The sequence below is a fragment of the Schistocerca americana genome, chromosome 6, assembly GCF_021461395.2.
Source record: "Schistocerca americana isolate TAMUIC-IGC-003095 chromosome 6, iqSchAmer2.1, whole genome shotgun sequence".
Classification (NCBI taxonomy): Eukaryota; Metazoa; Arthropoda; class Insecta; order Orthoptera; family Acrididae; genus Schistocerca; species Schistocerca americana.
The window spans coordinates 243,783,415-243,807,438 of record NC_060124.1 but is presented as its reverse complement, the minus strand read 5'-3'; the positions used below and the strand labels follow the sequence as shown (position 1 = coordinate 243,807,438).

The following is a 24,024-nucleotide window of genomic DNA, read 5'->3' as shown; positions in this document are numbered from 1 at the left end:
CCCAGATTTTGCCGCACGATCCTAAAGGTCACATTCGACGTACGTCCCACATTGATGTATGCGGTTATATCACGCAGTGTTGCTTGTATGTTAGCAACAACAATACTACCCAAACGCCACTACTCTACGTGGTCCGTGGCGTGGGGCACTGACTTAAATCTTGTGTTCACGACGCACTCCTGACACTGTGAGTCTCGGGATACTGAATTCCCAAACGATTTCCGAAATGGACTATCCCATGCTTCCAGCTCTTACTACCATTCCGCATTCAATGTCTGTTGATTCCCGTCGTATGTTCATAATCACACCGGAAACCTTTTCACACGAATCAAATGAGAACAAATGACAGCTCTGCCAATGCTCTGTCCCTTTATACCTTGGGCATGCGACACTGCTGCCATCTGAATATGTACATGTCTCTGGTACATGACCTTTGTCGCCTGAGTGTGTTATCCGATGCATCTACCTTTTGGGATTATGTCATCAACAACAGTTTTAACCGGGCCAGTATGTATACCTTAAGTCGTGCATAGAAATGGGTGCCTGATTCTGAAAGGTAGCAGAGAAATAAGGTCATCCAACATCTAACGAGGTAAGTATCGCTGCCAGTCATCGGCAGTCACAGACATCGACGTACCCCCGATAACATTTTGAGGTTCCATGAGTACGTGACGTCTCAATGACGTAATTTGGCCAGCTGAAGTTCAGAACGGCCTACTGAAATACGTCCTAAGGATGACGACGGAGGAATTCCAGACAGAAACCTGTCGCGGCAGTGACCCTGTGAAGCATTTCTTCGTGGAACATACGCAGTTTGACACTGTCAAATGGAACGTTTGGAGCAGTATAGGAGGTCCTTCGACCAGCTCGGGATTTTGATGATTTACTGCTCCAGTTGGATAGAATCTAGCTCAGTATCCCTCATCAGGACGTCCTATAACTCTAACAATCAATGCCAAACCGATAACTGCATGCGTAAGAGCCAGAGGTGGACCAACGCGTCATTTATTTACTCAATTTGTTAAGCTCTTTCTTCTGAATAATTTCTATAATTTTTCCTGAAAGTGGAATCGTTAGTTTGTACATCATCTGTATCGATTTCGGTCCGCTTTGGATAATTCCTTTGTGGTGAATACCGTTCTTTTTTTATTTATTTTTTTGTCTTGGAGTGTATTTTCCATGACCTGTAGTCAGTTCCATAGTTACCTAAGGTAACTTGCTGAACATGAGGTAACATTTTTGGACGCGGCTGTTACAGGGACGTGGGGCCTGCAGCTGGTGGAGGTGCGGATCCCGATGCACACGGTGCTGCACCAGAACGCTCGCCTCGAGTGCCACTACGACCTGGAGGGCGAGTCGCTCTACTCGGTCAAGTGGTACAAGGACGGCCGCGAGTTCTACCGCTTCGTGCCCAGGGACACGCCGCCGGCGCAGATCTTCCAGTTGCCGGGAGTCGTCGTCGATGTGAGTACAAGATCGACTGCCATTTTGTCTCTTATTCTGGGGCATGCCTTTTCTCCACTATTCCTGATATCCTGCTGGCCGCCTGCAGTCCCATGGAAGTGGCATGCAACCAAATTAATAGGCATGAAGCACACTATATGCTTGGATGTGCAAATGACTAAAATTACTGTTCAGCCAAACAAAATAGGTGAGAGTAATGCCACCTACATTCTGTACTGGATGTTTAACGTTGTTGTGCTGAAACAAGGAGCAACGTGGAAGGCAAGCAGCAACATGAAACGACTTCCTAGCTCTGTCAGATTTTGTACTTAACAGGAAAAGATATATGTAAGAATGGAATAACACAGAAACTAATGTACTCACATACCTCTTGCTAATTTCAAGCCCTGTCTTCGTGCTGAGCATAATTGTTACAGTTGGATTCGCTGCCACTTGTGTCTGCTTACCCGGCGCAGCATCTTGGGAGTGATCATTCTCAGGCTACGGGTAATCTCACCTTTCAGGTCTTCAACTGCAGCTATAAAAGTTGAGAATATATTTTTCTTTAAGAAGAACCACAGTGAATTATAGCACCTAGTTAAGTCCAGGCTACTGGGCGGCCATGTAACGGACCTTCCACGTCCAACCCTTAACGGAAACTGGTTGTTCGGCCAGTTTCGTACAGTCCAATAGTGACCATGCGCACCAGCCTATTGCATAACAACGTCGATCTCCAAGCCAACTTTGTCTAGTACAGATGAGATCCAGAAGGACAACATCTGGAGGTACGATGCCTCTGTCACAGACTCATCGAAGAAATACTGCTCGATGATGAGGTCAATGGTAACACCGGCTCGTAGCACAAGGAGTGGTGCGGGGTAATTTCTCTGTAACAGTGAGGGTTATCTTGCGCCGAGACGTAAACATTTCGCGACCGGAAGGTAAGACACACAGCACATTCATTTGTTAAGATAACCTTACGGCAAACCGCTAATTTTGGGAAAGCTGCAAGTAACTGTTCGCTCGAACCATGTCGCGTATTCATGTTCTCTCTCTCTCTATTCGTTTAGTCGGTTCCGACTCTTCGTGACACCATGAACCAAATCACGTCACTTTTTCCTGTCTTGCGCTTTCTCCCGTAGACCTTCCAGGTTGGAACACATTGCTTCTGTGATGCCATCGATCCATCTCATCCTCTGACGTCCTCTTCTTCTAGTTCCTTCAATCTTCCCCAGCATTAATGTTTTATACAGCGAGGCATGCCTTCGCATTGTGTGTCCAAAGTAGGTCAGCTTTTGTTTTAACATTAGACCTTCAAGGGAGAAATCTGGTTTTATTTGCTCCAATATTGATCTGTTGGTTCTCTTTGCAGTCCATGGAACTCTAAGAAGTTTCCTCCAACACCACAATTCGAAGGAGTCAATCCTACGCCGTTCATCCTTTCTAATGGTCCAGGTCTCACATCCATACATCACAACTGGAAAGACCATAGCCCTCACAATACGGATCTTTGTTGCTAGTGTTATATCTCGGGACCTTATAACCTTGTCAAGGTTTGACATCGCCTGTCTGCCGAGCAACAGGCGTCTCCGGATTTCATGGCTGCAGTCGCCATCAGCAGAGATCTGGGAACCGAGATAACTGAATGTGGTTACTACCTCCATGGTTCCTCCTGCTATATTCCACGAATTGGTAGGTGTAGTTGCCATAATTTTCGTTTTCTTCACATTCAGCAAAAGACCGGCCTTTTCACTTTCGTCTTTCACCTTCAGTAAGAGTGTTCTCAATTCTTCATATTCATATTATGATCACTTAAAATTCATTTCCTTCTTTCTTCATCCAACGACGCATGGAGCTTCTCGGAACGTTCATCCCCGCTGACCATTTTCTTGTCGAATGTGCTGGAGAAAGAAGCGATGATGCATTTAAGCGTTCAGTGACTTGATTTTCTATGTCATATTTCTTGGGTCAGTCACAGACCCAGCGGAAGAGGCCTTTCTTTCCAGTTTCAGGGGAGTAGGCTCCATTAGGGCTTTCTTTCTTTAAGCGTTCAAAAGTGTTTTCCATAACTTTGTGGTATGTCCCACCCGTTCGTTGCTTTTCACGCGCCTATACCACTAAGAAGAAGGCGTTCTTCAACAGAGAATCTGTTAGTACCAGCTACTACAAGACAAATGTTTCGTACATTGCGATGTCTCTTTTACTTTCAAGGGCTGCCGACGAAAGACACCTGATGAATCAGTAGAAGAGGCGGAACAGACTGCATTCCTGTCATACTGTGGAGTAACTAGCAGCAAGTTAGAACGTCTGCTGCAGAAACATGGGCGCGCCCCCAAGATACGAGATATGTTGCACCCTGTTAAAGACGACATTGCTCTACGAGTGCCCGGCGTGTACGGTGTACCCTGTGAATGTGGTAGTATGTATATCGGACAAACAATTCGCACGGTTGCGGAGTGTTGTACTGAGCACAAGCCCAATATAAAACAAAGGTAGCTTGACAAGTCGGCCATAGCGGAGCATTGCCTAGAAAACGGACATAAAATACAGTTCGAAAATACAAAAGTGTTGGGTCATGCATCTATATATTGGGACTCTGTTATAAAGGAAGCGGCCGAGACTCGTTTAAACAACAACAATTTCAACAGAGACCAGGGTTACACACTCAGCAGGGCATGGGGGCGGGCGTTGGACATCGAAAGAAAGCAAAGACAGATGCGCGACGCTGGAGTGGCAAATGTGGCGCCTGCCCCTGGCGCCACCTGATGTCACCGATACCGCCACGAGCAATAGCTCCGCTAGCTGCCCGGGTCGACTTCGCGCTCGCGCCACGTTTGGTCTGTGTGATTGGCTGCTGAAGATGTCATCATGCCTATATAAGCGAGAAGCCGTAGCAGTCCCTGCAGTCAGTGAACTCCTGACGAAAGCTCGAGGATTTTATTCGAACTGACGCGGCTTGAAAACCGAGAACGTTTTATTTCGGTATGCCGTCGCGAAAGACTCCGAGGACAAATAACTAACCTGTTAACACCACAAGACACGGTTCTAAGAGGCTCAACAAAAATTTCGCTGAAACCGCAAACAACGCTGCCATATACTGTCAAGTGAAGTTCATTACGCCGGCACCCAACCTCTATTGCAGCCACATAGACATCAAACTGTCTGGATGAAAATCCCGGTCCTCAGAACAAGTAAACGTAACTGCCGGAACCTTGATAGAAATTTTCGGAAATAGAAAACCAGTGAAGAACTAGAAATACACTCCTGGAAATGGAAAAATGAACACATTGACACCGGTGTGTCAGACCCACCATACTTGCTCCGGACACTGCGAGAGGGCTGTACAAGCAATGATCACACGCACGGCACAGCGGACACACCAGGAACCGCGGTGTTGGCCGTCGAATGGCGCTAACTGCGCAGCATTTGTGCACCGCCGCCGTCAGTGTCAGCCAGTTTGCCGTGGCATACGGAGCTCCATCGCAGTCTTTAACACTGGTAGCATGCCGCGACAGCGTGGACGTGAACCGTAGGTGCAGTTGACGGACTTTGAGCGAGGGCGTATAGTGGGCATGCGGGAGGCCGGGTGGACGTACCGCCGAATTGCTCAACACGTGGGGCGTGAGGTCTCCACAGTACATCGATGTAGTCGCCAGTGGTCGGCGGAAGGTGCACGTGCCCGTCGACCTGGGACCGGACCGCAGCGACGCACGGATGCACGCCAAGACCGTAGGATCCTACGCAGTGCCGTAGGGGACCGCACCGCCACTTCCCAGCAAATTAGGGACACTGTTGCTCCTGGGGTATCGTCGAGAACCATTCGCAACCGTCTCCATGAAGCTGGGCTACGGTCCCGTACACCGTTAGGCCGTCTTCCGCTCACGCCCCAACATCGTGCAGCCCGCCTCCAGTGGTGTCGCGACAGGCGTGAATGGAGGGACGAATGGAGACGTGTCGTCTTCAGCGATGAGAGTCGCTTCTGCCTTGGTGCCAATGATGGTCGTATGCGTGTTTGGCGCCGTGCAGGTGAGCGCCAGAATCAGGACTGCATACGACCGAGGCACACAGGGCCAACACCCGGCATCATGGTGTGGGAAGCGATCTCCTACACTGGCCGTACACCACTGGTGATCGTCGAGGAGACACTGAATAGTGCACGGTACATCCAAACCGTCATCGAACCCATCGTTCTACCATTCCTAGACCGGCAAGGTTCAAATGGCTCTGAGCACTATGGGACTTAACATCTATGGTCATCAGTCCCCTAGAACTTAGAACTACTTAAACCTAACTAACCTAAGGACATCACACAACACCCAGCCATCACGAGGCAGAGAAAATCCCTGACCCCGCCGGGAATCGAACCCGGGAATAGACCGGCAAGGGAACTTGCTGTTCCAACAGGACAATGCACGTCCGCATGTATCCCGTGCCACCCAACGTGCTCTAGAAGGTGTAAGTCAAATACCCTGGCCAGCAAGATCTCCGGATCTGTCCCCCATTGAGCATGTTTGGGACTGGATGAAGCGTTGTCTCACGCGGTCTGCACGTCCAGCACGAACGCTGGTCCAACTGAGGCGCCAGGTGGAAATGGCATGGCAAGCCGTTCCACAGGACTACATCCAGCATCTCTACGATCGTCTCCATGGGAGAATAGCAGCCTGCATTGCTGCGAAAGGTGGATATACACTGTACTAGTGCCGACATTGTGCATGCTCTGTTGCCTGTGTCTATGTGCCTGTGGTTCTGTCAGTGTGATCATGTGATGTATCTGACCCCAGGAATGTGTCAATAAAGTTTCCCCTTCCTGGGACAATGAATTCACGGTGTTCTTATTTCAATTTCCAGGAGTGTACCTTTGAACTCCTACAGCAGTAATTATTCGTTGGTCTCCTTTATTAGCTCGCCAGGTCTAGTTTCCGTTGTTGCCGGGGGTTGATTTCCGAAAACTTCCATCTAGGTTCCCGCAGTTCCTTTTAGGTATTCTGACGATCGGATTTCGTGCGTACCGTAACAACGACGAAACGCGTTATTTTGAAATAACTTTGTAACCGTGACAGTTTTGTTTTTAATATGGAATATAATGAAATAGAATTCCCCAAAACGTTCATATTCTCGTATTGCTAGAATAACTCTTCCTTTCACAAATTAACAAATTTATTGAAAATTACTCCCACTCGCGACTCCCCGTCTTAACACATCCCAATCCACTATTTGAACAAAATTCGCATCATCACCTGTCTCTCTCTTACTTTGGTAAGACCTTTGCACAAATGTCATATTTTTTTCTGATAAAGTACGTGGACAATATACACAGGCAGACTGCAAATGTTACTGTAGCTCAAACATAACATCAGCTTACATAACATTGTTTTGTTACATGTTAATACACACATATCACAAGACACGAGAATGCTTAGAAAAGTTTGCGGCATCACCACCAAATGTCAGCTTTGGTAGAACGACTTTTCCACGGGTCGTTCTATATGAGTAAACACATGAGGCCTCAACGCTCTATGTAAAACATCTGCGGTGCGGATGTCTCCCTGTTGTTCCCGTGTAGTAATTTGTCGAGCTGGAAAAAATAGAGATTCTAGCATTAATTAAGTACTTTGTGAAGGAATGCATGAAAGCAAAGGAGATCCATGCCGATATCCAGAGCACATTAGGCCACTTTATTCTTTAGTACTCAACTGCTGCTAAGTGGACAGATGAGTTTAGATCTGGTTGGGACACGTTAGATGTTGATCCGCGTAGTGGTTGGCCAAGATGTGCCACTACCCCAGAAATTATTGCAAAAGTGCATGAAATGGCTTTGGAGAATCGCCGATTGAAAGTGCGAGATATTGCTGAAGCCTCATGGAAGTCATGTGAAGGAACACCACATTTTAATAGTGCACTGGGTATGGGAATAATATTTGCTGATTGGGTGCCGCGACAGTTAACGTAGTATCAGAAACGCGTCAGAACTGTAATGTCCGAACAATGTTTGACCCTTTTTCAGTTACGCTAGTACGTGACTTAGCAATAGCGGTAGGAAGGGTTGGCCATATACTGATCACATATCGCACCATTATGGATCTTTGCTCATACTGCCTTGCAGGCAGAAGTTGGCCAGTCGAAACAGGACAAAGGGCTTATTCGTGAGTGATGTTTATGTTCACATTACTGATGGCAATTTTAATAAAGCGAAATTTTTTAACGAGGGAATAAACATGATAAGTAGTCTTTAAACATCCAGCAATGCTAAAAAGCTACTCAATGCCAAAGTAAGTAATTTACAGCTGGAAAGAGTTCCCATAAATTACCTCACACTACTGACTTCTAACGAAGCAAGCTTGCTACTGGAGATATATCCACAATGTCAGCACTGGTTATAAGTGACACTGAAAGATAAAAGAAGTCTTGAAACACAATTCTAATTCAGTGATTTACTCCAACATTGTTTTTTGAAGTTAAATATGGGAAAGGGAAGCGAAATCAACTATAAGAATATGACGCTACTCCACTGACGTACTCTCCAGCGGATCAAGAACGAAAGTCAGCCACTTCCGTTAAATGCAGAACAAAAGGGGAACAACATGAACACTATCTGCCAGCCAAGGTTATTGTCTTCAGTAGCCTAATGTGACGCATGTTGAGGATCTGCAGTAAGACTATTCTACAGCTAGGAAATAGAATATCTGGTGAAATATCGCACGGTTTTCTGTATCCGCTGTTGTGGTCATTTAGCGGGAGCTGTATGTTAGTAGACGTGCAATGAATGTTTATAAACCAGTAATTAATGTCTTGTAAAATAACAGATGTGTCCAATAAATCAGCTTTGAGCCAGCTAATAACTGAAATAATTCAATATTCTATTCCGAATAATGAAGCTGCTTCCGCCAGCGCGATAAAACTTCTCGCTCCGGGGTCTGTCAAACTGTTTGTCACTCACAACGCAACGAATTTCCATCCCGTTTCAGACCACTAATAAATCTCCGTGGCTCGTGAGATTTTATATTCATTTATTATGCTTTATTGTCCCCACTAGTTGGTTAAATCACAGACATAATTAAAATTTGTGTTGTGAAATATCTCACTACAACCATCGTAAACAATAAAACAATATTTTTCTATAATTTTGGTTTTTGTCATGTTATTTCTTCGAAAGAAAACTGTCAACGGTCTACACAGTAAACCTAGTAACAGTCTCCTTTATTAAAAGAGATTACACATTATCCTGTATCTCGAAAGAACGGAGCTCTAATTTACTTTTATACCCTATCATATAAGTGTTAAGGAGAGTCCATCCCTTCTGATGAATACCAGGACGGATCCTTATACAGCCCAAGGATGTTTCCTGCATTTCTCCTACTCGTACTGAGCAGCACTGAATTTTTAAAACTTAGGAGTACAGCATATGCTAAACTAAAAAATTTATTTTATTATTGTTAGTATGCCACCTGGTGAACATAATGAATCATTACGGAATCAATTTATCATTCTTCATTTTGTATCTGTTCGACAGTTTAAAGAGCTTACAACAGAGGGGACATCTAGAATATTTTACTAGTGTTCTAACAGGAAAAAAAAAACAGAAGTTCAACTACCGTTCTCAACTTTGATTTAGCGTATTTATTCAGTATTCATACAGCATCTGCAAGGGGATGTTTAGGTTGATTGTTGCTGTGGTCTTTAGTGCAGAAACTGGTTAGATGCAGCTCTCCATGCTATTCTATCCTGCGCAAGCCTCTTTACCTCCGAATAACTACTGCAACCTACATACTTCTGAATCGGCTTAGTGTATTAACCTCTTGTTCTCCGTCTATGATTTTTACCCTCCACGCTTCCCTCCAACGCTTAATTGGTGATCCCTTGGTGCCTCAGAACGTGTCCTACCACCCGATTCCTTCTTACTGAGCAAGGTGGCACAGTGCTTAGACACTTGACTCGCATTGGGGAGGACGACGGTTCAATCCCGCGTCCAGCCATCCTAATGTAGGTTTTCCGAGATTTCCCTAAATCACTCCAGGCAAATGCCGGGATGGTTCCTTTCAAAGGGCACGGCCGACTTCCTTCCCCGTCCTTCCCTAATCCGATGAGACCGATGACCTCGCTGTCTGGTCTCCTTCCCCAAAACCATCCAAACGATTCCTTCATCTAGTCAAGTTGTGCAAGCCGGCCGCGGTGGTCTAGCGGTTCTAGGCGCTCAGTCCGGAACCGCGCGACTGCTACGGTCGCAGGTTCGAATCCTGCCTCGGCCATGGATGTGTGTGATGTCCTTAGGTTAGTTAGGTTTAATTAGTTCTAAGTTCTAGGGAACTGATGACCACAGATGTTTAGTCCCATAGTGCTCAGAGCCATTTGAACCATTTGAAGTTGTGCAACAAATTCCTCTTCTCCCCAATTCTCTTCAGTACCTCCTCATTAGTTACATCATCTACCCATCTAATCCTCAGCATTCTTCTGTAACACCACATTTCGAAAGCTTCTATTCTCTTCATGTCTAAACTATTTATCGTTTATGTTTCACTTCCATACATGGCTACAGAAAAGGCTTCCTGACACTAAAATCTATACTCGATGCTAACAAATTTATCTTTTTTCAGAAACGCTTTCCTTGCCATTGCCAGGCTATATTTTATATCTTCTCTACTTCGACCATCATCAGTTATTTAGCTCCCCAGATAGCGAAACTCATTTAGTACTTTAAGTGTCTCATTTCCTAACCTTATTCCCTCAGCATCACCTGATTTACTTCGATTAAATTCCGTTACCTTCGTTTTGCTTTTGTTGATGTTTATCTTATATCCTCCTTTCAAGGCGCTCTCCATTCCGTTCAGCTGCTCTGACTGTCTCTGAGAGTATTAAAATGTCGTCAGCATATCTCAAATTTTTATTTCTTCTCCATGGATTTTAGTACCTACTCAAAAATTTTCTTTTGTTTTCTTTACTGCTTGTTCTATATACACACTGAATAACATCAGGAAGAGCCTCCAACCCTGTGTCATTCCCTTCTCAACCACTGCTTCCGCTTCATGCCCCTCGACTGTTATAATTGCCATCTGGTCTCTGTACAAATTATAAACAGCCTTTCAGTCCCTATATTTTACAACTGTCACCTTCAGAATTTGAAAGAGAATATTACAGTCAATATTTTCAAAACTTTTATCTAAGTCTACAAATACTAGAAACGTAGGTTTGCCTTCACTTAACCTATGTTCTAAGATACGTCGTAGGGTCAGTACTGCCTCGCGTGTTCCAACATTCCTATGGAATCCTAAATGATCTTTCCCGAGGTCGGCTTCTACCAGTTTGTCCATTCGTTACTAAAGAATTTGTGTCAGTATTTTGCAACCATGACTTATTAAACTGATAGTTCGTTAATTTCCACACCTGTCAACACCTGATTTTTTTGGGATTGGAATTATTATATTCTTCTTAAAGTCTGAAGGTGTTTTGCCTGTCTCATACATCTTGCTCACCAGATAGAAGAGTTTTGTCATGACTGTCTCTTCCGAGGCTATCAGTAGTTCTAATGGAGTGCTGTCTACTCCGGGGTCTTATTTCTACTTAGGTCTTTCAGTGCTCTGTCAAACTCTTCATGCAGTATCATGTTTTCCATTTCATCTTCAACCACGTCTTCTTCCATTTTCGTAATATTGCCCTCAAGCACATCGCCCTTGTATAGACCCTCCATATACTCCTTCCATCTTTCTGCTTTCCCTTCTTTGCTTAGAACTGGGTTTCCATCTGAGCTCTTGATATTCATACAGGTGCTTCTCCTTTCTCCAAAGGTCTTTTTAATTTTCCTGTGGGCAGTATCTTTCTTACCCCTAGTGAGATAAGCCTGTACATCCTTACATTTGTTCTCTAGCCACCCCTGCTTAGCCATTTTGCACTTCCTGTCGATCTCGTTTTTGAGACGTTTATATTCCTTTCCGCCTGCTTCATTTACTGCATTGTTATATTTCTCCTTTCATCACTTAAATTCAGTATTTCACTAGCTCTTCTCTTTTGACCTACTTGATCCCCTGCTGCCTTCACTATTTCATCTCTCAAAGCTACCCGTTCCTCTACTACTGCGTTTCTTTCCCCTGTTCTTGTCAACCGTTCCCTAATGCTCTCTCTGAAACTCTCTACAACCTCTGGCTGTTTCAGTTCATCCAGATCCCATCGTCATAAATTCCTATCATTTGCAATTTCTTCAGTTTTAATCTACAGTTCATAACCAATAAATTGTGGTCAGAGCCCACATATGGCCCTGCAAATGTCTTACAAATTAAAACCTGGTTCCTAAATATCTGTCGTGCCATTATCTAATCTATCTAAAACCCTCCAGTGTCTCGTGGCCTCTTCCACGTATACAACTTTGTTTCGTGATTCTTAAACCATGTGTTAGCTACGACTGACTTATGCGCTGTCCAGAATTCTACTGGGCGACTTCCTCTTTCATTCCTTACCCCCAATCCATATTCATCTACTATTTTTCCTTCTCTCCCTTCTCCTAACATCGAATTCCAGTCTCCCGTGACTGTTAAATTTTCGTCCCCCTAAACTATCCGGATAATTTAATTTATCGTGTCATACATTTCTTCAATCTCTTCATCATGTGCGGAGCTAGTTGGCATATGAACTTGAACTACTGTGGTAGGCGTGGCCTCCGCGTCTATCTTGGCTACAATAATGCGTTCAAAATGCTGATCGTAGTAGCTTATCCGCCTTCCTATCTTTCTATTGATTATTGAATCTACTCCTGCAATACCGTTATTTGATTTTGTGTTAATAACCCTGTATTCACCAGACCAGAAGTCCTGCTCCTCCTGTCAACGAACTTCACTAATTCCCACTATGTCTAACTTTAACCTATCCCCTTACCTTTTAAAATTTTCTAACCTACCAACCCGATTAAGAGATCTGACATTCCTCGCTCCCATCCGTAGAACGACAGTTTTATTTCTCATGATAACGACGTCCTTCTGATTAGTACCCTCCCGGAGATACGAATGGGGGACTATTTTTGTCTGCACAGTGGTGTCCCGTCGGTTGTCGTTTTTTCAGACCACTATTCCTCTTTCAAGTTGTCACTCAGTTGGCATCACTAATCTGAATGTTCTCCATTCTATCCTGCCACCATGGTAAAGTCCCTGGCAGTAGCAAGAACTGAAACCGGGCTCTCCACACGGTGATCAGCAATGCTCATCACTCATTAACGGAGGTGGATGGTTTCAAGGTGACGTTGTGATCAAAGACGAAGAGGCTACCAGGCAATAACCTGGCAAAACGGACGAATCTACTAGTAGAGTAAACACAGGGAGAAACCTTCTTTCGATTTACGGCATACAATTACATCCATAAAACGTTACTTTTCTCTAATTATCGGATATATTTTATAATTAACCGGACGTGTGAGGATTTTTACGCTCGTGTCTACCCAAATATCAACAAGTCTGGGCTTTTCGCCTTCTGTTATTCTTTTTAACGACGATGAAGAGAACACCCAACTACGGCAATTCCAAGCTAATGACGTAAGTGCGGGGAATAACCCTAAGGAGAAATTAGGAGATGCATCATAAGGATGTATAGACGTGTTAAACAGTGCCCTATGTTTTTCTTCGTAGGCCGAGCGAGCTTAACACACAATGTCACAACCACGCCATGCGCAAAGCGAGCGAGACAAGTGTAGAATGTCACGGATTACTTCAGTCTTAAATTACAATGTTGTCCAGACGCACATGCGTGTCTGAAGGACACTATAATGTAACGTATGGCTACTGTACAAACAAACATTGTGATAATCAGTGATATATGCTCCATCGACCGAGACGAGGGACGGCCTTTAAACACGTCAAGGTATGTGATCACAGCGCTGCCTTCGAGGGGTGATCTAGAAAGGGCACTTGTTCCCGTCGGTGTGGCCGCGTCCGTAGCAGACATAAGGACGTCAGTGTGACTGTGTTTTTATGCAGCGGTGATTTTAGCATCAGATTGAGAAGTTCATCTGAAGAAACATTTGAAACACTAGTTGTGACTCAATGTTGTTTGTAATCAGATTCAGCATTCATTGTTTCAGTGCCGTCTAATAGCAACGCATTTTTTTCATTAGTGTAACGTAAGAGGAAACCCATTACATCAGCCTCCACAGGAACAGCGAGCAAAGTCATCATATCAATTCTGTACCCACAAAAGAAGCGATCAAAGAAGAAATCATAGAGTTTTTCAGAGAAATCCGGGGTTCCTAACGTGTATAAAACGGAGCTGTTGTGTCCGCGGTTGAGTCCACAGCAATCAATGGCCGATATTGCTTTGAAAACAGTTACATCTACAGGCGTTCTTCGCTCTTCAGTGTAACATGTGCTAAATGGGTATAATGACACACAGTCTTCAAAGTCTCCCGAGAGAGAAAAATCGCGACAGAAGATTTCAGAAAGTGTAGATGACTTCGACTGAAATCTGATACGAAGGAACGTACATGCATTTATGTAACGAATCGTCAAAAATGTATTGACAAAGGGCTTGCTGTCGTGAACGAAGATCCAGATTTGGGCAATTTTCGGAGAATTAAATTTTATAAAATACTAGTTTAGCACCCGCTACTTCGTTCGCCTAGAGTGTATGATCTGCAAAGTTTTTTTTCCATTTTTCCTTAATCAAATTTTTATGTTGTTAACAAACTGCAACACCTTCCAAGCTTTTCACGCTAGGTAAGGTGATAGAAGTATGGTATTTAGCCGAATGTACTTCAGACCAAAAAGCAATTCTGGTAGCTGGAGTCCTTCGATTTTGTTAACCATGTCTTTTGCGATCTTGTGGTGGTATTTCCGTAGAAAACTCATCCCTTAACACATATTTCTGTATACCTAACAGGGAAGTGAAATATAAAGTTTCATCGATTTGCCTTTAATTTTTTTTAATGTAACGAAATATTTTCTTAAAAATATCCATCCCCTAATCATCCCCCATAGTGGTCGAATTTCCAAAAATGCTGAAACACGTACCTTTTTTATTTCTCACTGGGGAACCGAATACCAATTTCCGTAGATCTATTTTCTAAATTGCCTTAATAGGGACAGTTTTCCAAAAACATGTCGTACCTTATTTCACTCCCTTAGTGGTGGAAATTCGAAAAATCCCTACTTAAACGATGCCTGCAGTGTATGGTTCACATCCTCTGCAAATTTCATCTTTCTATTCTTTAGTGCTTTGGGCTGGACGATGATGAGCCAGTGAGTGAGTTAGTCAGTCGGGACAATACCTTTAACATACGTAGATTAAAATAAACGTGTGTTAAATGCGTTCGACGTGGACCCAATAGCATCCTGATAGACAAGGATGACGTCGTTTTATGGAGACGGCGTTATCTGCGAACCATTAAATTATGGAGAGATGTAAAGACCACATTTACTATTTGTACGAGACATGGGTGAACGTAGAATATACCTGAAGTAACGTCTCGGTAGACCATGATAATGATAATAAGGTTGTTTTTTCTATTTTTGAGCCTGGCAACCGTAGCTATAGGTGAATCGATATATTTATTAACCGGCGGTTTCGACAGCTCAGCTCATCGTCTGATACTGGAATGTGTGATACGACGTTATATGAAGGTCTCTTGGACGAAAGGGGCCACGTGAGGTATTTTGGAAAGTTCATGTAAAGTTTGGAAAATTGGTGCTGAAGTACTGACAGAAGCGAAACTTGAGTCAACTGTGGATAGCACAGACAAAAGCGTAACCGCCCAAAAGAAGGTTTCTTGGATGAATCCCGGCCCCGTTGCGAGATTCCCTCATGAAATAAACCTCACTGTGTTTTTTGAGAGTACTCGCGAGTCCGTAGACAGTGGCATAGGAGCTGTACAGTTAAACTGAGCGTCCCTTTTCACCAGAGACTCCATGGAAAAGATTATCCATACTTAAATTAACTCTGTGAATTGACACATAGAACAGTCTCCTGTTAGTTCTGTGTGCTCCACTCTTTGGTATCGTCTCCCGCAGAAGATAAAATTGTGTCTCTGGAGAAGTTCTGACATGGAAACAAATTGTGTGGCTATAGATGGAAGTGCGGATAGTAAATCTACGTTAAATGATAGTTTAGGACGTCATTATGTTGCGTGTACTAATAAACGCCGTAAATTAATACACAGTTACTCATTTTAACACACACGATTTTGTATAATACTGAAAACCGAGACCATGATTGACATGGAGTGCAGACAAGGAGTACGTCCTAACGCCGATTGAATTACTTGGCGTGTAATAAGAATCACTAGCAAACTTCATACGACATAGGGAGGATTCGTACTCTGTCGGTAGTGTCTCCACTGGCATTTGTTCCTTTCTCCAATTAATTTTCTGCGTACTGTAATAACAGTACAGAAACTTTAATAGCTTTTTGACCGCCTCTGGTATTTGTTACGTTAAAACTGGATTCTAGTAGTCTGTGTTTCGTACAGAAAAGGTAGCTGTTTCAAGCCTGAATTTTGGGTTGTCTCCGGCTGGCGTCTACAAATGCCTCGCTAGATACGCTCTCACATCATCACCTCACCTGCATGCAGTAACACGTCGGTATTACTGCTCACGATAAAAATATATCTACCTTACACGTAACGTTGAAGTATAACAGGAAAAATGGAAAATAAATAGGACCGAACTGAGAGAAAACTAGCGCGGTACATAGTTTTATATTCTGCTTCAGAGTGAAACATTCATTCCGTACAGCTTAGACATGACCGAAGGGTGACATGACAAGTCACACGCAGGTCAGTTGGGCAGCAGTAGCCGTTGTCCGCTGAAGAACGTGTACACATGCTTTAGTGCATGTGGCCAGGTATTGGCTTGCTTACGTATGACGTCAAGCAAAAATAGAGAATCAAGCTCTGAAATAACTTCGAATGTTGTATTTCAGGTCGCATTTAAACATCCTTTTCTGTTGAAACTTGAAACTTCCTGGCAGATTAAAACTGTGTGCCGGACTGAGTCGAACTCAGGACCTTTGCCTTTCGCGGGCAAGTGCTCTACCAACTGAGCTACCCAAGCACGACTCACGCCCCGTCCTCATTCTGGATCCTTTTCTGTTATAAAAAGTGAAGACTACACGGACTGTAAGATGAGTGCGATAAACGTTGGTTATCTTATCATAAGATGCGTATATGAGGTTTAAGTTTTGTGTTAACTAGTGTAACCCCAAGAAATACATCTCCAGTTTTTAATTATTTATCGTAATATTCAATTCTATGACAAGAATGGTGGCAAGCCGGCCGTGCGTTTGCAGTCTCTATACACTGATGAGCCAAAATTTTATGACCATCTGCTTAATAGCTTGTTTGTCCGTCTTTGGAACGAAATATGTCACTGGTTCTGCGTATCAAGGACTCTACTGTTCATTAGTAGTGTATGTGGCATTAAATGTCTACGCACGGGTCATATAATTCGAGTAAATAACGGGTCGCTGATTTGCACATGCGGTGATGGCACCCAATAGCGACCCATATGAATTCCATGAGATTTAGACCAGGCGAATTTGGTCACCGAGACATCAGCGTGAGTTCATTATAATGCTTCTCAAGCACGGTTCTGGCTCCAAGACACGGACAGTTATACTGCTGAAAGATGACATCAGGCTTTGGGCAAGACATCAAGCTTGGCAGGATGCAGGTGACTGGCAGCTTTTAGCGTATCTTCGATTGGTACCACAGGTACCACGCAAGCGCGGGAGAATGTCTCCCGTAGCGTAATACTACTCCCACCAACCTACGTCCGTGGCGCGCAGCACGTTTCGACACTGTTCACCTCGATGACGGCGTCTGTGGAGACGATATAGTCTAGCAAAAATGTGATTCACCCGAAGAGCCGACACGTTTCCAATGGTCGACCGTCGAATCCTGATGGTCCGTTGCCTACTGCAATCGTAATTGACAATGTCGTTGGTTCAACATGCGAACGTATAAAGTTGGTCTACTGCGGAGAGCTCCATGTTCGACAATGTGCGACGAAACGTGTGCTCCGAAACACTTGTACGTTCACCAGTATTGTGCTCTTTCAGCGGAGACGCCACACGTAATCATGTATCCTACTTTACACAGCAGACAAGCCTCCGAACCCCACGTTCTTTGAAGAGTCGTGGACGTGAAACTATTTAGCACCTAGTGGTAGTTTCACTGTCCTGCTACCTCTTTTCGTAGATGCTTAAGGCAGTAGCATGTGAACATTCGACAGCTTCGCCGTTTTCGAGAGATACTCGTTTACCAGCTCTGCGTAATAATAGTCTGCCCCTTGTCAATTGCCCTTCTCTCAGTGGATTTCCCCACTGCAGCCCATACCTTTGCTAGGATGATCCCTCGACCGTGCCTGCTCAGCTTACCGTCTTTTCTTACCACGTCACGTGCCCGCAACGTCACCAGGATGCATCAAACGTCGCGTTGGGCTGTGGTTATAATGTTTTGTCCGACCACTGTGTATAAAAGGAATCGTGGCGAGCGAGCCACTCACTCACTGACTCTTCATCGCCCAGCACAAACCACTCTGGACAGAAACTTGAATTCTGCAGAGGGTGGTGACCTTATACTGTAGGCGTCGTTTAAGAAAGGATTTTTCAAAAATCCACCACTAAGGGGGTGAAATAGAGGATGAAACGTTTTTTTTTTTTTTTTTTTGTGGAAGTATGTCGCTACTAAACCTGTTTTGAAGATACACCTACTGGAATTGATATTTGGTCTCCAGCTATCGACTACCATCTGATGGTAGTTGATCGTAGTTGATGGTTGGAGACAAAGTGCAGTAGAGGTAGTCTGCGGAAATCAGTTCATAGATGTTGGCCACCGAGGAATCGTGTATACGATTGGTGTTAACCCCATCAGCGTCAGTTAAGGCCAGAAGATGGAGTACTGAAGCACTAAAACTGGTAGCAATATAATAAATAACATCGTAAGGAAGGCTGTACATGCTCACTTTTATTACGAAGTCTTAATGATCTTCCTACTCTTTCTTCTAGATCATGTAAATGCACTGTAAACAGTAATGGTACTGTCACACTTCCTTGGGATACTCCGGAAAGTACCTCTGCGTCGGTCGATTTTGTCAATGACAAACTGCTGTTAGAAAGGGAGCAAGTTCTTTCGCATAATCTTTGTAGAGTCTTGTAGGTATATCATGTGGTCCTGATGCCTTTCCCCGATCAGTTATCTCACTATCTGCAATTTAGACCTTCGTACGAGGACTGAAAAGAGGGACAGTGTTACAACCTTCCACGGTGAAACAATTTCGGAAGACCGAATTTTGCTTTTCGCTCTTCTCTCTGTTGTCTTTCGTTTCTGTGTCTGTGTAGACGCTGGGTGAAAGAAGAGAGGATTTTGAATTACTTCATGATTTTACGTAAGACCAAAACGTCTTAGAGCTTTTACCCCGATCGCCAGGCAAAATTTTTCTTTCTAAATCATTGAGTGCTTGTCTCATTGCTCTCCTTACGCTCATTTTCGCTTCATTCAGCTAGGGTTTGACATGTCTTGAATCAGTAGCCGCGCGCAAATTTATGGATAACCTTATAACATAGTGACATGTACGTTGAATAGCCATGCAATTTCATAACTTTTGTATTAGCTTCAGTGGTTGAGCGAATAGCGTTCAGTGGCCATTGTTGGCCATTGAAATTGCAACACGAAGTAGAATAGGAAATAAAGGAATTAAACTTACTGTGCATGTACAGTACAGTAGGGAGAATGCCTGATGAAATTTGTAAGAGATTGTGGGTGATTTTGTGGTAAATACGGTGCGAAAGTAGTACACTGAGCTGTCCCACCTGCGACAGTAACGATAGCTCTAATGCGCTGTGCACTGAGTCCAACTGCGCTTGCATGACAGATACGGGTATGTCATTCCACGCTGCCTCAGCTCTCCGCTTTGGTTCATCAATCACAGCGACTGCCGGGTGCTGAAGCGCCAGCCAATAGGCTACACAGCGTCCAGTGTCACGAGACCATCTCGTTTCACTTCACCCTGTGGTCGCTACGTAGGGTCAGAGTAGGTTTCGTACAATAAAAAACCTAAGTGTCAATATGAAGCCTTCTTTGAAACTAAATCGCTAATCAGATCTTAGTAACTATCACATCTGTCCTGTGTTCAGACACTTGTTATTGGTCATTATGACACAATCAGATAAAAAATTGTGCAATTTTTGAAGTATTGCCTGCCGGAGTGGCCTAGCAGTGCTAGGCGCTACAGTCTGGAACCGCGCGACCGCTACGGTCGTAGGTTCGAATCCTGCCTCGGGCATAGATGTGTGTGGTGTCCTTAGGTTGGTTAGGTTTAAGTAGTTCTAAGATCTAGGGGACTGATGACCTCAGATGTTTAGTCCCATAGTGCTCAGAGCCTTCTTTTGAAGTATTGGAGAAACATCTGTGGGCAGATAATTGATCTTTCCGGAGTGCCAGACGAAGCCCTGAACCATTACACTTGCAGTTCAGCAACAGACACTACTTGTTTGAGGTCTCCGGGATGGTGAGCAACAATAGTTATGCGTCCGTCACCGTAGGATAGGCTGAACCGCTCCTCCTTCGAGGATATTATGTTTTCTCTCTCAGTACGTCAGAGTTAGCCTATTAGCTGTCGAAGGCATCATTGATTTCAAGCAATGGAAACTGGCCTGAAATCTTCTAAACGCCGTGCTCCACAGCTCTGATAAAATACAAAAGTATATCCATCACTAAAAAGCTGTTATAAATCTTTATTTTTCTACGACCAGTCTCCTGATTTCATCATTTTGTGGCAGACCAGAGCATACATTTTTTTTTGAAGGGAAAGACCTAATTATTTAAATTTTATTTATTTGTTTATTTTTGAGTCATTAGTCTCTTGATTGGTTTTATGTGGCCTGCCAGTAAATCGTCTCCTGCGCCAGTTCTTCATTTCAGAGTAGCACTTACACCCTACGTCCTCATTTTTTATGTGAATGCATTCTAAGTTCAGTATTCCACTACAGTTTTTACCTTCTTTATTTCACTTTCGTACCAAGGATGCCTTAACACATGTCCTGTGATCTAGTCCCTTCGCCTTGTCAGTTTTCCACATGTTCCTTTCTTCATTGATTCGGTTGAGAATCTCCTCATTCTCTATCAAACCACCTGATTTCCAAAGTTTTTCCGTAGCACAGCTGAAACACTTCGGTTTCTCTTCTGTTCTAGTTTTCCCACCGTCCATGATTCATAACCACACCATCCTGTACTCCAAACGTACATTCTCAGAAACTTCTTCCTCGCGTTAAGGCCTATGTTTGATCCTAACAGACTTTACTTGCCCACGATGCCCTCTTCACCAGAACTAATCTACTTTTTGTGCCAGCCTTGCTCCAGCTATCATAGGTTATTTTGCTACCTAGGTAGCAGTATTCCTTAACTTCTTCGTGATCCACAATTCTGATGTTATGCTTTCTGCTATTCTCATTTATGTTACTTCTAATTACTTTCGTCTTTCTGCGATTTACTGTCAGTAAAAGTTCTTTAGATTTCAGAATTTTCATTTCTCTTCTTCTTCTTTTGTTTCACCCTCTTTGGCGTACGCTGGATCAATCATTTCTTTGTGCGTTATTCTTTCCTTTGGGCTCAGTATTTCTTCATTCTTTCTGATGTTCTTTTCCTCTCTTCTTCTGAGATGAAGGGTTTGGACTTTTGTGTAGATTTGTCTTGGAACCTTATGTTTTCATCTTTACTAATAAACTTAGTATATTGATAATAAATTTAGTATATAAGTGAATTTTTTGAAATCTTTAGTTCTACTAGGCCTTTCTAAGTTTCTTTAACCGAGTTGGGTTTCGTTTTTCGGTTACGGAAAAAGTCAAGGATTTGTTCGGTTAATCTTTTGGAATTTACTCTGAGAAGATGACCATAAAAATTTATCCTCCTTTGTCGCATAGTACCTGAAAGTTTTTCAGTTTTCTTGTAGAGAGTTTCTTCTTCACTTTCGCTGCATGTAGTAATGTCATCAGCGAATCTCATCATACATATCCTTTGACCTTGAATTTTAATCCCATTCTTGAACCTTCCTTTTATTTCCGTCATTGCCTCTTCGAGGTGTAGACTGAACGGTGGGAGCGAAAGATTAAATCCCTATCTTATACTCTTTTTTTAATTCGAGTACTTCGTTCTTGGTCTTCCACCCTTAATATTACCCTGTTGTTTTTTGTACATATTGTACATCAACCGTCTTTCCTTGTCGCTAAATCAAGTTTTTCTCATAATGTCAAACATCTTGAACTATTTCACATTGTCGAACGTTTTTCTTTAGATAACCAAATCCTATAAACGTGACTTTGTTTTTCTTCAGTCTTGCTTTCATAATGAACCGCAATGTCAGAACTGCCTCCCTGGTACCTTTAGCCTTCCTGAAGCCAAACTGGCAGTCATCTAACAGATCTTCAATTTTCTTTTCAATTGTTCTCTATTCTTTTCTTGTCGACAGCTTGGGTGCACAAGATTAAGCCGAGTGTGCAGTAGAATGTATATAATACTGTAATAGTAGCATATCGATAAGGGTACTTACTTTGAAGCAACTGTGGTGTACAACACGTGTCCACGTGTCCACGATTGCGAATTATGTTTCACAGTTTTGATTGCGGGCTTCAAGGGGCTTTAGAGGGATCTTAGTAGATAACGTTTTGACAAGGAAACCATGTCCGGAAGAATACCATTTGTGCTGAAAATCAGTCTGAAAATCTGACTGTTTACAAATCGCCCGCTTCGCGGTACTATACGTATTTGTAGAGCTGAAAAAAGAATTGGTCGGGAACGTCTTCCAGTCGCTTCAGTACAACACAGACCAATATCGTCCTTCTTCAACTTCGGATGGAGTGGCGGGTAGGTTCGCAACTAGGAGGGTTGACTATGGTGCTCCACGGAAGCGCTACAGCCTTTGTATGAGAGCGAGCCTCCAAGGTGCAGCTTGTGCAGCTAACAGTGGAATCGCCGCGTGCAGCACATCGTGTAAAGCTCACAACTCAGGGCTCGTTGTCTGCGCTGAGTGCCTACCGAGAGGCGAGAGCTTGGAAAGTGATCCGATCGGTGAACATAGTTTACGTTCCAGATGTACGTTTCCAGATATGGATTCCTTATCAAAATTTTATGTACGACGTCCGCTTTACAACCTCTAGAATCCTGTAACAAAAATTGTGAGAGTACCTCACATAGCCATTCAAATAACTGACGGAACGCAGCTGGGTGAAGTCTTCGACATCCGCTGCACACCTTGTCATTTTCAATGCACAAATGCAGAGAGCAAGCGTGGTGTCGAACACGTTACCCGGCTGAATTTCTGTTATTTTAACCTTCCATACGCAGGGAGATACTCATGTTTCACTCCTTATAACGTTAAATAATGTGAAAACATATAATTCTATAAACAGAGTTATAATATACATCTGAACAATCGTACTATATAGAAATTTTTTAAAACAGCACTTCAAATTCCCTAGTGTGTATTATCTAGTTGTGTTCGTGTGCTGTGTAGTGTCGTACCACACATAATGTAGTTTTGGCCTTTTAGCTGCCTCATATGCTGCGTTAATATGTATTCCTGACATCAACAAAATATAATGTCTCTACTATTGTTTCAATATTTCTACAGGCCCTCGTATTTTTGCTCGATTATTCCTCTGGTTCCATTACTACTTCATATCTCAAAACAACGTGATTATTTTTATATTTGTGTATTTCAGTTAACTGTTACTTACTTTTAGACATTTTTCCAACGTTATGGTTTATAAAAAACCAGATGGTACTTTGGGACACAGTGTTCACCGAAAGCTGACGCACACAGATTGGTATTTCCATCCCAAGAGCTGTCATCCAACCCCACCAACGCAGTGGCGTTCTTAGGACTTTGGTACGGAGAGCATATGCCATTTCCGACGCGGACAGCTTAACCCAAGAACTTGCGCATTTGATGGCTGTTTTTAAGGGAAATGGATACTCCGAGAAGCAGATTCGCCGGGCTATGGAGTTTGGACCATCTATGGAGGTGCATGAAGAGGAACATAAATCGGTGGTCTTTCTTCCTTATGCTGGACGCTTATCGTTTAAGACTGGACGAATTTTAAGGAATTTTAACATTAAGAGTGTGTTCCATCCAACTTCTAAGACTAGGGCACTACTCAGCTCTGTGAAAGATGATTTGGGCCATAAGAAACCCGGAGTGTACAAAATTCCGTGTCATTGTGGGAAAGCTTACATTGGCCGTTCGATTCGCACAGTGCATGACAAGTGAGTGGAACATCGCCGTCATACGAGGCTACAACAGCCAGAAAAATTGGCAGCAGCACAACACTGCTTAAATGAGGGATATAGTATGAAATTTGATGAAACTGTGATAGTTGCCCACATTTCCGGTTTTTGGAACAGTGTCTACAGGGTGTTACAAAAAGGTTGGCCAAACTTTCAGGAAACATTCCTCACACACAAATAAATAAAAGATGTTATGTGGACATGTGTCCGGAAACGCTTACTTTCATGTTAGAGCTCATTTTATTACTTCTCTTCAAATCACATTAATCATGGAATGGAAACACACAGCAACAGAACGTACCAGAGTGACTTCAAACACTTTGCTACAGGAAATG

The 24,024-nt window shown here is 43.4% G+C and overlaps 1 protein-coding gene across 1 annotated transcript in view; it reads left to right on the top strand.

The window, feature by feature from the left end:
• The first annotated feature begins 1,262 nt into the window (after nt 1-1,262).
• Nucleotides 1,263-24,024, top strand: part of LOC124619626 — a 212,915-nt gene continuing 190,153 nt past the window's right edge. Inside the window, exon 1 of the mRNA XM_047146136.1 lies at nt 1,263-1,464. Within this exon, the coding sequence (XP_047002092.1) occupies nt 1,297-1,464 (168 nt within the window). The 5' untranslated portion in view covers nt 1,263-1,296. The remainder of the gene's footprint in view (nt 1,465-24,024) is intronic.